Below are 14,994 nucleotides of genomic sequence, written 5' to 3'. Positions count from 1 at the left end.
AACAGCATTCACTATAAAAGTTCCAAAGTAAAACTGCACATGCTTATGTGAAATGAGGTTTAAAAACTTTATAATGTGCAGAAGAATATTCGGATAACAGTTTTGATTTTGGAAATCTGGCATAGATGGAAAGCCGATATAGATAATTAAAAAATAATCCTAATGTTGGCCTATATGTCAATATTATAAATCTATACCATTTGTTTTTTTTTTAAACGGCATTTAAATTAAAGTTCCAATCTAAAATTGCACATTGTGCAATTGATATTAGGCATAAATCATTTACATTTAAAAAGATGGATAACAGTTTAGTACTTTTGTAACCTGGTAGAGGAAAATAAACAGAATAACATAAATACAAATACAATAAAATAATAATAATAAATTTGCAATGTTAACTGATAATTATGTTTATGTTAAGGCAATAACCAATATGACAGCCAATATAAAAAAATCTGTCTATTAAATTGGAAAATAAGCCCTGATATTATCTCCTTCTAACATCAGCCTAATCAGAAAAAAAACCCTAATATATCATCAGATACCGATACAGTGACCAGAATATTGTGCATCCCTAAAATAAGGGCTAATATCACAGTATTTATTATTTTGAACAAACACACAGTAGTGGGGGTGAAACTCTGTATCTAGTCCCTCAGTATTAGTGCAGTAAGGGGGTTGAAGAAACACTGTACAGTAACAATGAAAAGGGGGGACTCTCAGAGAGTAACACGTACTTGTCCGTTCAGCACGCTGCCTGCTATGCAGAAGATCTGCAAGATAAACAACACATTTAGCAACCAATTCCATGACTCACTGCAATCTTCAGTCTGGAGTGATTTCCCCGTAATCAGAGCATCATAAACCATCATAATCAACAGATGGCCTCTGATGAACCATAATGAGATCACATCTCTGCCCACTAATCACTCGTTTCATATCTGTTAATCATGCTTTACTCTGAAACAGATTTGTGCAGTTGATTGGCTTTCTTGCGATCATGTTTTCTAGATTTTTAAAGGTGAAGTGTGTTATTTCTGCGGCACCAAATGCAATTATTGGAAAATTATGATTGTTTTTCAAACAGGTTTCCAGAATACCCCCTCCATCTTTTATTGGTCGAACAAACAGATGGTCCTGCCCCAAACTTACACCATTGGTTGAGTCAATGTTTCAGTCTGGGGTAGGAGAAAGTACTTTAACATCGAAGAAATTACACACTTCAGCTTTAACCTATTGAGGATGGCGTATCTTTGATTCTCTTTGTTAATTGATTTGATACACATAACAAAAAAGTACACAGAAAATGCATAATCTTCCTGTTCCAGGAGCGTCTGGTATCATGGAGAGCTGTATATTGTGTCTTCTGTGTTGCTTCAGAGTCAGACCTCACTGCCAAAACTCAACATCAGTATGACTTATCGAACACAAAAGGAAAAATGTTCTGGTCTCCAAGCAGCAATAAAGAATGGGGACTAGAGCTTTCACGCTTCAAAAAGGACACAAAAGCACCATAAAAGTGGTCCATACGACATATGTGGCTATATTCCAAATCATCTGAAACCATATGACAATTCTGAGTGAGAAAAAACCCAAAGTTGAAGTCGTTATTCACCGATCATCTTCCCCTCCAGTGAGCTGTTAACTAACTCAAGAACCGCTATAACCGGATCAGTCCGATTCATAAACTGTCAATTGGATTTACTTATTTACTGAAAAGATCAGCTAAAAAGAATAACTGACCCTTCGCTAAGCCCCGCCTTAAAAGCATTTCTGACCAATCCTGTCTTAGCAACTGTTGCCGGGCTGCCATTACTCTGACATGCTTTTGCATTTTTACAATGAGGGCCTATGGGAGTAATGTGAGTCATTTTAAGCGTGATCTTATCGAAATGATCCCCAAAAATTAAAAAACATTGCTGCTGGGTCACTTGTAATAGTGACACGAGGCACATAGAGAGGACATGCAGTGTTTTTTCATTCTTTTTAAAACAATAGGTAAATATTGAGAGGAGCATGTTATGGATTAAAGTGTGTCATTCCTCATCCCCAAATGAGCATGTATAACATCAGCGAGGACACTTACATTTCCTCCAAAGTAAATTAAAGCTAATAACCTAACATTAATTCAATTACGTATTGATTCAGGTCTTAGTACAGGTGATAGTGAATAAACAGTTCACAGCATCAAAATGAGTGTGTTATAAGACGTTATAAGCAGTTCTTTTCACTTACACTAATGTTATGAGGTTTGTAATCGCTATCAGGTGATGCTTTTCTCATTTTATGTGACTGTGATGATCATTTGCCTCAACTCTGATTCACAGTCTGCAGAGTTTTCAATCAAATTACTGTCATTTAATAATTTATTTTATAAAAAAACATCAGATAAATATGCTTTACAATATCACTCTACATTCCAGCCCACTTAATAATATTATCCATTCCGTTCATGAGAATATTTAGCCAAAACCCACGCCATTCACGGCAATCTCCCATTCATTGCTATGGGGAGTTCTGCAGAGCTTGTCAGAGCGAGAGACCGTAACCAGGGGGGGTGGAGCTTATCAAAGGGTCAATTCATTCACAAATCGGACATGAACTCATGAACACCACAGGGTTCCACTCTTTTTGACCAATGAATTTCCATAACTTTTCCAGTCATTTGTAATTTTCTGAAAACCAATTTTTAAAAATCATTTTGATCCAGACTGATTCACTAATGAATCATCCAGACCCTTCTGTAAACCATTTCGACCAAATAACTGCAAAGAACTGACTCAAAAACTGGACAACACTATGGGTTACAAGCAAGTCTAACTCTACACAAGCTTTAACCAAGCGCAACATTTAGCAGATTCAATATTTTAGCGCACAATGTAACTAGAAAAATTTAGATTTTATTCATTATAGAAATTTCTGTGATTTTCAGTGTATAATGAATTTTGTTCGGTTTCATTTACAAAACTACATTATGACTTAAGAAGACTTGGAAAATTGCACACAAGTCACATGGACTACTTTTATGATATGTTATTGTGCTTTTTTGTCCTTTTTGAAGCTTGAAACTCAACCTCCTTTTGTGTTCCATGTAAGAATGTAAGTCCATCGGGATGGAACAAAACAAAGGTGAGTAAATGATGACAGGATTTTCGTTACTAGAACAACTTTTCTATAAACTACGTGCCTCGTTCTATGTTTCGCTGCAGTTTCCTGGTGAAATGAACACTAGAAGCACTACAACAACTGTGCGTTTTATTCCATTTCACACAAATCACGAGTACAACAGCTTATTCTGACTTTATAAACACTTATTTTTCACTCTGTTACTCACTGCTATGAAATGATATGGAAACACTTTTACTATAACGCATAATTTGAAAAACGGCACATTTTAATGCTTGTATTACAGACTCACCTACATTTACACACTTATTCCAATGTGATTATCATGTGCGGTAGCTCATCTGATAGACTGTTGGACTTTGGACTCTGAAGACTGCGGATTGAGATCAGCAAATCACGCAAGCTGACACGTGAGACGAGAGTGTCATAGATGCGACACCAGATGACGTGTTTGCTTCAGAAAATGTGCTTTTCATTTCTCATTTTGTTTTTGGACACTATTGGTTAGGCTTAGGTGTTGGTTTAAGGAAAGGATGTAATTTCGTTTTGCAAAAATGTTGCCACGGTCACAATGTTCATGAGACCAGGCTGGAATTTTCATTTCTGGATGAACTAACCCTTTGATAAACCTTGAAGAATAATGATAATCACTGCTCCTTCCAGCTCAATTTGAGCGAAGCGGCCATCGAAAGCAGTTCTGTTCTGCGCTGCCAAAAGAACATCATCTATACTTGTGCGAGGGCTTACTTGGGTTAGTGCGGTACCATTTCAATTAGGCCTGGGTATCACCAACCACCTCATAAATACATACAGTATGTCACAATTCAATATATCGCTTATATTACGATTTCATTATTAGATTGTGATTGAAATGATTCTTGAGAGAATGATGCAGATTCAGTGTCAAACGCTCTCACGCCTGATAGAATTTGACCGCGCTCTGAAACGCTGCTCTCAGAGTTTGTGCATATATAGACTACCTACTTCTTCATTATTGAATTAATTCTCGTGCAGACAGTGAACCTGTCAGTCATTCTAAATGGTTAAACAGACTTTGAGAGACTTAAACGAGAACAAACATCAGTGTGTGTGTGAGTGTTTTATTGTTGGCATTTCCTCAGGAAACTTCATCTCCATTAAGGAAGATCCTGCGCTGTGTTCCGAACAGAAAAGTCTCCTGAGGGAAGTGCTTCTCTGGGAGGGGTTTCATACCCTTTCTGACAAAAGTTGAGGTCAAGGAGGTCGATAATACCCAGGGAGAGCTATCCATTAGTATTTCAATTCATTTCAATGGCAGCTGCTTGGCTGCTGCATGACACCCAGGAAGTACACAACCTATATTTTGCCATCTTGCAGTAGGGCTAATGCTGCACTCCATACTAAGTTGGTATTTCCGATTAGGCATTCCATTGCTTGATGCTGGGAAAATGATGTAAAAAGCTGACGCCACATTTATGTAGACTTGACTCAAAACAACTCTATTTTGGCTGAGGGTGTCACACATGCAGACTGTTTTGCTGAGATCTCTCTCTCTTCAATCGGAGGTATGACACACTTGTCAATTAAGAATGGTGGAGTGGTGACAGACATACCAACTCACCACAACGCTCTCTCTCTGATTCCCTCACGTGGAACTCGCCGACATAACAACAGGAGTACCAGGTGAGCATAAACAATGGTAAAAGAGTGATTTAGGATGTGATTCATGGAGTAACTTTACCTTGGGAAAGTGTCTGATTGTGTATTTATTAGGGCTGTAGATTTAGCGTGTTAATTTATTAATTATCTAAAAAAAATTATGCATTAAAACAATTAACGCAATTAATCATGCCCCCTGACACGTATGTAAATTCCATTATAAAAGTAAGGATTCTCCTACCATACTAGCTAGGGGTGGGCAATATGACCAAAATCTTATATCACGATAATGATATCACGATATATCATTATATTTTAATCTATAAAAATGGGTTTATTCTGTATAGTAAATAGCCATATTGTAATGCCTATTTTTGAAAAATCCAGACATTGAATTAAATACTTTATAAATGAAAACTTTTCTCTTTATTTGGAACTTGACAAACAGAGTAAAAAATAAATGACACGTTGGCACGTGACACATTGTTTTAGCTGTTTTCCTCATCAGTGCTGGTTAAAAAAACGGTCTCTCGCCGTTTGAGATGTCTGACTTCCTCCATAGCGCTTCAAGGTAAAAAACTCAGAACTCGTAGAATTGAGGGGGCCTGGGTAACTCAGCGAGTATTGACGCTGACCACCACCCCTGGAGTCCATGAAATATCAGCTCAAATCTCAATTAATCTTCTGTACATACTGAATCCACATTAGCTGAATCAACACTACTGTAAGTCTCATCTGGGTGTTTTTCTCAGGAGAGTTTCTCTGTCACTGCACAATGTAATCAAATCTGACCTTCAAGAGAGCGAGAAAGACAGTGCTACAGTATGAGCACTCATGTACTTTCTCAGTTCAAGGCTGGTGTTTCTGCAACGTCCTTCAATCCATCTCACACAAATGCAAGAATGCAAACCACATAAGACAAGACTAGGGAAAAGTGGTTTGTGTCATAAAACAGCCTCCTTCATCATGCTGAGATCTTTAACAAAAATCAAATGAATGAATTGCGTGGCATTGCTGTGTGTTTGTGTTAACACTCCTACGCTGCCTCCTCCAGAACACATCAAAGCACTGTGTGAATGTGCAGAAGGCCATGCTGTGTGTGTATGCGTCTAACTTCTATTATTTATTTCTATACCACTGCTTTAACACAGGCCTCTCGGTTTGAGAGCATCGTGCATGCACACACATGCTGAATAAAACATACATATTTAAACCACCACCAGCCATGACACCAGCAATCTCCCAAACACGCTACTGTATATTTCTGTTCCATACCATTGTTTTTTCCGTTCCTTCCTCTTCACTGATTTCACGGCACGATTCTCTCTTGCTCTCTCATGCACGCATTTATCATCCCTCATTGTCCTTCGTTCGTTCTCTTTCTTTAACGTTATTTGCATTCAAATTACGATGCAGTCTTACTGCACTAAGTGCGCTTTAGTGCTGTTTCTGCACTCTTCTCAGTCAAACCTGAGGTTCTGGATCTAAAGAAACTATACATGCTACTGTCCTGTTTGACTGTCATCTTTAAAGGAATAGTTAACCAACAATGAAAATGCTGTCATTATTTACTCACCCACATGTCATTGCAAACTAGTACCAGCTCATTTGACCACATCTAAAACCACAGCAAAAATAAAAAACACCAAAAAGCACCATACAATAAGTCTATAAAACGTCATAGTTTTCATAGCTTCGACTGATGAACAAAGTTCTGATGCCAAAGTTCGAGTCAAGCATTTGTGTCAAGATTCAAAAATGGCAACACATTCGCTTACTACACGTAAGAACCAATGCTGTTTTGCCGGCAACTATGCCGACGATCTTGGGCTAGATGCGAGCTTCGGCAGAGGGGAAGATCATCAGTGAATAAAGTCTTAAATTATGGCCTGTTACTCACAAAAAGCTATCGTATAGCTTCAGAAGACTTTGAATAGAACACACAAGGCATATAGAGTACTTTTGTTACTTCTGAATAGACCTTTCGTACACAATTTGTTTATCTTGGTGTAAACAGACCTGTCATGGACAATTCATTTAAGTTTCGCTTTTGAAATAAATAGACCTTTTTAATTTCGGTGTGAATACACCTTTTATCAATAATTTGTTTAGCTTTTTCAATTTGGTGTAAATTGATGGTGTGAATGGATAGACCTTTTGTCTACAATTTGTTTCGCTCTTGGTGTTAAACCTTTCGTAAAATTTGTTTTGTTTTTTTTTTGTTTTGTTTTAATCTCAGTGTGTATAGACCTTTCATCTACAATTTGTTTTGTATTTTCGTTTAACTCTTGGTGTGTATAGGCCTTTTGTCTACAATCGTTTCGCTCTTGGTGTTAAACATTTTGCCGAATTTGTTTTCCGCAATATCTTACATTTCAGTCTGTTTCTTACACAATGATATCATACAGCTTCAGAAGACTTAGAATAGAGTGCACAAGTCATATGGATTAATTATTTGGTGCTTTTTTGTCCTTTTTGGAGCTCTACAGATGTGGCAACTATGAACTGTCATTGCATGGAAGGAGCTTCTTGAAGATTCTTCAAAAAGTTCTAACAGCATACAGGTTTGGAACAACATTTTAGGGAGAGTAAATAATGACAGCAAACATCGGCAATAAAGATCCTCTCCAAAGACACTCGTTTAGTATTGCACGATCTGTCGGACCACACGTCACTGTCACAAAGCTTCCAGCCATGCTCTGCTCTCTGAACACAGACACATACAGCAAAAAGCTGCCAGACACTTACAGCCTCATACAAAAGAGCTCTGTTCTGCAGCACATGAGATAAGACAAAAAAAAAAAAGCAAACGCTCCTCACGCTGATGCAGCCGACAGAGCAGCCCTGTTCACATGGAAATCTGTGTCTACATCCACAGCTCCTGGAATATCGGCTCCTGCTGTGACTCCAGCAAACACTTACTGAGCTTATCTTCCGGCCGTGAGAGAGGGAAACAGCATAACTGCCCCATGTCTGTCTCGTTCTCTCTGGGTTATCTGTCTTCAAACAGAGGAGCCGTACAATCCAGCCATAGTGCGTGCGAGAGTGTGAGCGTCTCTCTCGGTCCACTGTGATTATGCAAGTGTGTGTGTGTGTGTGTGTGTGTGTGTGTGTGTGTGTGGAGGGGGTGGGTGGGAGATTGGCCAACTCTAGCTCCACCTCCATCCTCATGCCAGCTTGAATAATTGCTTTGGAATGGACAACGGCTTATTGGTGTGTGTGTGTGTGTGTGTGAGCTTACTTAACTAGAACAGACCTTAAAACATACATCTGGCTGCTGCTTGCACACTTTTAATCTAGGACAAGAGATTTCTATAAATATAAAAACAGCAGCGTGTGACTGGGTAATCGCTGGGTGATATATTGAACATTCACTTTATATTCGCAATCATTAAAATTTGATATAAAATAAGGCATTATCATGACAATTTTTATGATTTTAATGCACTTTTTTATTTTATTTTTTTATTTTTTCCAGGTTAATTTAAATTATCCAAACTTTTTTTTTTATTGATTATTATTATAATTCAATCATTAGTTAAGTTATAACAGTTAATTTTTTTTATTAAGTTTCCTCAGGGTTGGAGATGTTAAGGTGTTACATATTTAAAATACAAAATATTAGTAACTGTTTTCCATTACAGTTATATTTTAATCGTCATTTGTTTCATTTAATATTTAGTCCTTTCAGATGGAAAACATTTATACATATAAATGATGCGATCCGAGAAGTGATTGAACAGCTATGAAACACTTTCTTATGAAGTGTTACATTCATACGAGCAGACAGAGGACGCTCTCACAACCTTATGAGTGAAAAGGAGGATGTGACATCATTCAGGAACTTTAATAGAGGAAATACAGCATGTTTCTACAGCTTCACAGAAAACAGTTAGAAACGCTTAGACAAATGAAACATGAATCCAATAAATACATGATTTCAATAATATATGGTTTGTCAATGTTTTTTTTATGCTGATTGGGCATTTTTACAATAATAAACAATGTTTATATTAGAAATGCAAACCAGTGTAGCCTTTAGCATTGTATAGAAAGCTACAAATATTTCTGCCTCCTTATATGAACAGAATCCACATACAGTTTGATCAGATAAAGATGTGGTTGTATTCACTTTGTGGGGTTTTCAAGTAAGTTTGGAGCAGCAGAAATAGTTAACTGTGTATAAATTGTTATATGAACATTTAGCTTTATGCTAAGCTAAAATGCTATTTCTAGCCTTTACATGCACCTGCTAGGCCCGACAATATTTTTAATAATGACTTCTATCAAGAAAATTCACCTCATATAATATTTTTTTTTCTCTAGTAAGACCTTTGATATTAGGGCAAACCTGTACTGCAAAAATCCTATTCTTATTGAGAATGTTTTTATTGTTATCCTGTAGAAATATCTAACAACAGCAAAAACTTAAAACAAGATACATTTACTTGAGATGCATACAACTTTTTTCAGAGAATGTATTTTTAAAATAAGTGCCTTTTGTCTCACTGTACTGGCAGATTTTTCATTCGTTATTCACTTGTTTATGGTCAAAACAATAAAAGAAAAACAACTGCCGGTGCTGAAAAAGTATTTAGAATACGTTACTGACCTTGAGTAATCTAACGGAATACGTTACAAATGACATTTTACAGCATGTATTCTGTAATCTGTAGTGGAATACATTTTAGAAGTAACCTTCACAACCCTGTTCGCGATCGACCCTTGTCCTGCAACTCGTGAGAATGTGAGTGGTAAGACCGAGATGTTTTAATAGTCTCTGATTTCAACTTCAATAGAAAAAACAATGTTAAATTTGATAAGTTTGATTAATTTCTATGAATCAGTTCAAACTGACCGTTTCAAATAATCAATTAAAAACTCTCATTCAATGATCTGTTTGCGCCTTCACTTAAAAGCGTTGAGCCGCCATGTGGCACTTTTCTGATATGAAAATGTTTGAGTGAAATATATGTAGGTAAATATTGCTCTTTATTTATGTCTTGTTTTATATGCATATAAAGGATGATTAAAATGATTAAACAGTGAGTAAAAACATACATTAATGTAAAAACTAGTTTTACATCTTGCATTAAACATTTTGAATCAAACTGTCTACAATGTCTGTTTCAATGATTGAAATAAAAACACCTTTAAAGTCGTTTCACAGCAAAAATGCTGAAAAATATCAGGATATATTTTTTAGCTATATCACCCAGCCCATACTATGATGCGGCTCACTCGATTATTTACAATTTAATCTGGCATGAAACGCTCTGACAATTAAATTACCTCATATTACGCTTGACAGTAACAATACACCATTACATAACTCACAGTTACACTCCAACCGAGACAAAATAATGACTAATTAGGTTTCATGTTCAATTAACAATGCCTGTAAATAAACTAAGAGCTCATAAAATGGGAAATCAGGCTCAAATGAGCTACAGAAAATACAACACACACAGCAACAGTCACTAAAAGTAACATCAGATACTAACATGCTCTGACGCACACACATATATTCTGTGGGTGAACATGGGGCTTCAGGCAGTTATAGTGATTTAATCAAGTGTGCTTTTATCTTCTGCCTTTTTTCTCCTCTAAATGTAATCATTATGTACTAGGGTGAAACTCACAAAGCCTTTCACGAACAAGAACACTGAGAAAACACCTTTAATTTCTGCTGTGAAAATGCAAGTGGTAAAAAGGCTTCATTTTCTTTATGCAAAACATAATATCATATTTCTTTGGAGTTTGGAGTGAAGTATGACCAGGACATGAAATGTACCCGAACAAAGAGTATAAAATCAATTGCTGATTGATTCATGAAAATTACGTGACTGTAGCGACATTTTTGAAACATGACATTATGTGGTTCATGACACGTATCGCAGCAGTTCCGAGGTGAAATGTCCACAGTGTGGACCTCAAAGCGAGTTCAGTGTTCTCCCAAACAGATGAGGTTTTTAAGGTTAATGCTCTATTGAGTTTTAAATCAACAAAAATCCTGAACTTAAACCTTAAACCTAAACCTAACCAATAGTGTCAGAAAAAGCAAATGTGAGATGAAAAACACGACCACGTCATTTTGTGGTGCTTCTATGACACTTTGGGTTCACGTGTGGACTCATGTGCTCTTCAGGACTCGTACCCCACTCCTTTACATCACAAGTGTAATGCTCTATCAGTCGAGCTACCGCACAATTCGATCACACTCGAACAAGCTTGTAAATGTAGTTGAATATGTAATGCAAACGTTAAAATGAGTCATGTGCTATAGTAAAAGTGTTTAGATGTCATAAGATAGCATTGTGTGAGGAACAGGATAAAAAGTACGAGTTTATGAACTGATAATCTGACGTTTTACTTGTGATTTGTGTGAAAGCAGCTCTCTACAATGGGAGTAAATCACTTGCAATTGCGAGTACAATTTGTGCTAAAATGTGACTAAAATATGTCTGTTATTAGCCACTGGCGAGCAAATATTAACATTTCACACGCCAGGGATTGAGTTGTGTAGTGAGATCCTTTAAAAAAAATAATCACTTAAATAAAAAGCAGGTGATTAAGAAGCTGGATTGAGCCTCGTCTTTCCCTGCATGCTGACTCATGAGCACGCTGTTAAACGCGTTTGTGTCTCATTCAGTTGAACGCTGATTGTCTTATGGAACCACACCGTGGACCACTTCTCAAGCGCTCTGATGTGTGCGCCGTCTTCAGAGGTTTGCGCCAAACTCCCACGAAAATATAAAAAACGCATTAACTTATTAAAGTAACAGTGAAGGCAAAGTGCTCCTGTTTAATTTAACGACAGTGTAATGGCAAATGTCATTGGTGGTTCATTCACACAGTGTTAATGACACGCAGTGACACAGAGGAGGACATGCACATCTACTCTATTTCTGTGGAGATCATACTATGCAAAAAACAGAATCTCAAAGTCCTATAAATATAATAAAAAATATAAAAAATCAGTGTGAATAAGTAAAATGGACCAAGACTAAATCTGACAAAAAAGAGAGATATATTTGAGTTATTTAGAAATATTATTTTAATTAATTTAAAATGTATCCTTTAATATTTGATTGTCATTCATAGGTTTTTGAAGCCTGAAATGGAAATCATATACCCTTATTTTAATTTCAATAAATGACTTTGTTGTGAGCATGAAGCACACATAGTGACAGTTCGTATGACAATTAATCATCATATTCATGAAAGACCTAAAACAGACAGTTAATCGTCATAATCACAATTATTTGTTTGACAATTAATCGTCAGCCAAATTTCATAATAGTGACAGCCCTAATTATCATTATAAGGTTCCAACCTTGAAATTTTCAAACAGTGACAACAGCTTGTTTCATAATTAAAAGTGCAATTTCATGACATCATATAAATTGATTGAATGTGAAATTTGTACATTTTAAATAAAGCTAAAATGTGATTAAAATGATAAGGCAAAATATAAAAATAAAATGTACAATATTGCATACCATATATGAAGAGGTCCCCTTTCTCAGTTTGCTTAATATCTTTTTCAGGTGCATTACGCTTACATGTCATCAAAAGTCTGGCGAGTAAAAACAAAAATGTACTAGCCAATGGCGATTCTTTTCTTTCTTTCTGTCCGTAGAGGGTTGGAAAGTGAATAAAAGTCATTGTCACTGTAGCGCCTCTAGTGTTCATTTCAGCAGGAAACTGACGTAAGACGAGCAGCTCAACAATTCGATTCTGCAAAGATGTACAAATATCACAGCTACACTGCAAAAAATCATTTTCTTAATCCATATTTTTCTCTTGTATTCCAGTAAAAATATCTAAACATACTTTAAACAAGATACATGAAGCAAAATTACATAATCTTGACAAATCTTAATATTTCATGTCAATTTTCTCCTCAAATAAATATTGTTTTTCACACACACACACACACACACAATTACCCTACAGAACATCTGACCCTCCTCCCGTCTCTCTATCTGTCTCTCCATGGCTCACAGAGCACTTGCTTCCTGTTAAGATTCAATTAGCATGTAATCTTATCATTGTATGGGGTATTAGGGCACAGGCCGGGGTGTAGGACGGGCAGAGATGGGCAAGCACATCTCAGTGCCATCTGACAGCACACACCGCTGGCGTTCTGCAGCCCGATGTGACACATTTCTCTGTTGCACTGTTAAATGTGACACTGTGCTGACTAATGCTATCACTGACTAACACCAGAACCATTACATGAGATATCCACAGTTCAAACTTGACATAGCCGTTTCATATCAAACAAATTCTCTGATTGGTGGATCTTTCTCTTCAGGATCATGGGTAGTGTTGTTCTTCCCCAGGAATTGCACTATTAAACAGGTTTTCTTTTTAAATAACATGGACTGATGGCTTCAACAGAAGCATTTACCATCGATGAACAACCTCAGAGCTCACAGTAGGTCTGTCTTTAAAGGTTTATATAGTACTGTCCAATGTCTATTTCCCTATGGAGAAAATGAATGGGATTTAAACTTCCAGAACCAGACTGTTGCTCTCTATTAATGTCACTTTCCCCAACTACTACACTTCCCAGATCCATTACCACATCACTGAATACTAAAGCAATGATCAGTCTTGGCATTATTACACACACGCTTACATTAAATCCTAAAGCTCAGCAGAGAGCTCAGAGCGATTTCTATAAACAAACATGTGTATCCGTCACCGCTCCACATCAGCACGAGCACACATGCTGATCAATACTTCAGAGTTCATCTGACCTGAGTCTCTGACATTACACTGGGTATAAATGATCTGATCTAAGGGTCTGCCTGAGAACAATCTGAGCCAGACGAGAGGTATGAATGCTTTTGATATCATGCTCAAGTCTTCAAATAAATGATCATAATCATCATAATCCAACTTTTGTCTGATCTCTGAGAAATTTGTTTTGCACCAGGTTGTTCAAAGTCACCACCATCAGACATGTACAGTAAAAGTATGTAGTACAGTATGTACAGTATGCAATTAATTAGATTTGACATTTTTATTGACTGACAGCCCAAAACAATGGTTTGATATTTTCTGCACTTTACCTTTTACATTTTTGCTTGTTTCATAGTTTTATTTACCTTTTAAATTTTGTTGAAAAGCCGTTCATATGCTGTTTAATGGCAGGTTCCAATGTGACAACATAACCCAAATAGTGTGATGACATATTTAAAGAACTTTCAAAAACAAACCTAGTATGAGAAATATTTTCAAGAGTAAAAAGTGTGACAACTAGCACCAGTCTCCCTTCAACATAATGTTGGCTATCAGCCACCCTGCTCTCTAGTTATTGATATTAACACTGAAAACCCATATTGGTCTTTCACTAGTGTTATGCATACGGTTTGAGTGTGTGTGTGTGTGTGTGTTAGACTTCAAAACAAAAGTGCCTCTGGTTGTAAAAAGTAGTGTCTCTAGTTTCATTTGATATGCCGCTTTACAAATCCATTTATTTTTCACACTTCAGTGCACTAATAAACATGATGTCCACATATGTGGATGATGAGACCTTATTCCCTTAAAAGTTTGAATATTTTTCAACATTAACACATCTTGGGTCATTTTGCTTCCTTTTATATAAATTCTGTTATATTTTATTTTGTTATCACTGTTCAATACGGTTCTATTCATTAACATTATTAAATGCATTCCTATATATTTACTGTGTATTTTCACATTGAGAATAAATGTATTCATGCAAAAGCTGAAAAATGTGTCTCTCAGAGGCTTTATATGGAGTTAGGATGAAAATAAGGTGCATTTCAAACTGTTCTCAGACCAGTGCAGACAGACAGCACACATAATAAACTATTTGATGAAAAAAATCTGATTTTCTATAGCTAAAATGATCAATTTTTAGTAAAACTAATTGTTCTAGATTTTTTTTCTTGTTTATTAGGTGTTACTAGTTACAAATAAAAAAGGGAAATGGAAAATGCACACAGACGTCACGCTCGGGTCTCAGGACTTAATCTAATCCTGCATCAAGTTGCACGTATCTTTTTATGTCACCTTTCCCTTTTACCTATATTATTGAATTAACAGGAGTGTAACAACTAGTAAAAACTGTCATTCTTAATATCTGTAACTGCATTTTCACTAGTAGAATTTCACAATGATCTGTCATTCACTGTTCAAAACACGTTTACAGATATCTAGAATTCAATTCTTACCAGTTGAAATTCAAATTTC

The 14,994-nt window shown here is 36.3% G+C and overlaps 1 protein-coding gene across 12 annotated transcripts in view; it reads right to left on the bottom strand.

The window, feature by feature from the left end:
- The window catches only part of LOC127416161 (A-kinase anchor protein 7), a 118,834-nt gene that overhangs the window by 61,647 nt on the left and 42,193 nt on the right, over positions 1-14,994 (bottom strand). For 2 of the 12 annotated variants that reach the window (XM_051655344.1, XM_051655345.1), the window contains exon 8: positions 738-773. The exons of 6 other annotated variants lie outside the window; for them this stretch is intronic. In XM_051655344.1, the coding sequence (XP_051511304.1) occupies positions 738-773 (36 nt within the window). Of the gene's footprint in view, positions 1-737; positions 774-8,666; positions 12,505-14,994 lie in introns of those variants that run through there. 4 more of the 12 variants (XR_007893068.1, XR_007893066.1, XR_007893067.1 and 1 more) reach the window with 4 other exon arrangements.

This window comes from Myxocyprinus asiaticus, chromosome 25, assembly GCF_019703515.2.
Source record: "Myxocyprinus asiaticus isolate MX2 ecotype Aquarium Trade chromosome 25, UBuf_Myxa_2, whole genome shotgun sequence".
NCBI lineage: Eukaryota > Metazoa > Chordata > Actinopteri > Cypriniformes > Catostomidae > Myxocyprinus > Myxocyprinus asiaticus.
This window is presented reverse-complemented; position numbering and strand designations above follow the sequence as displayed.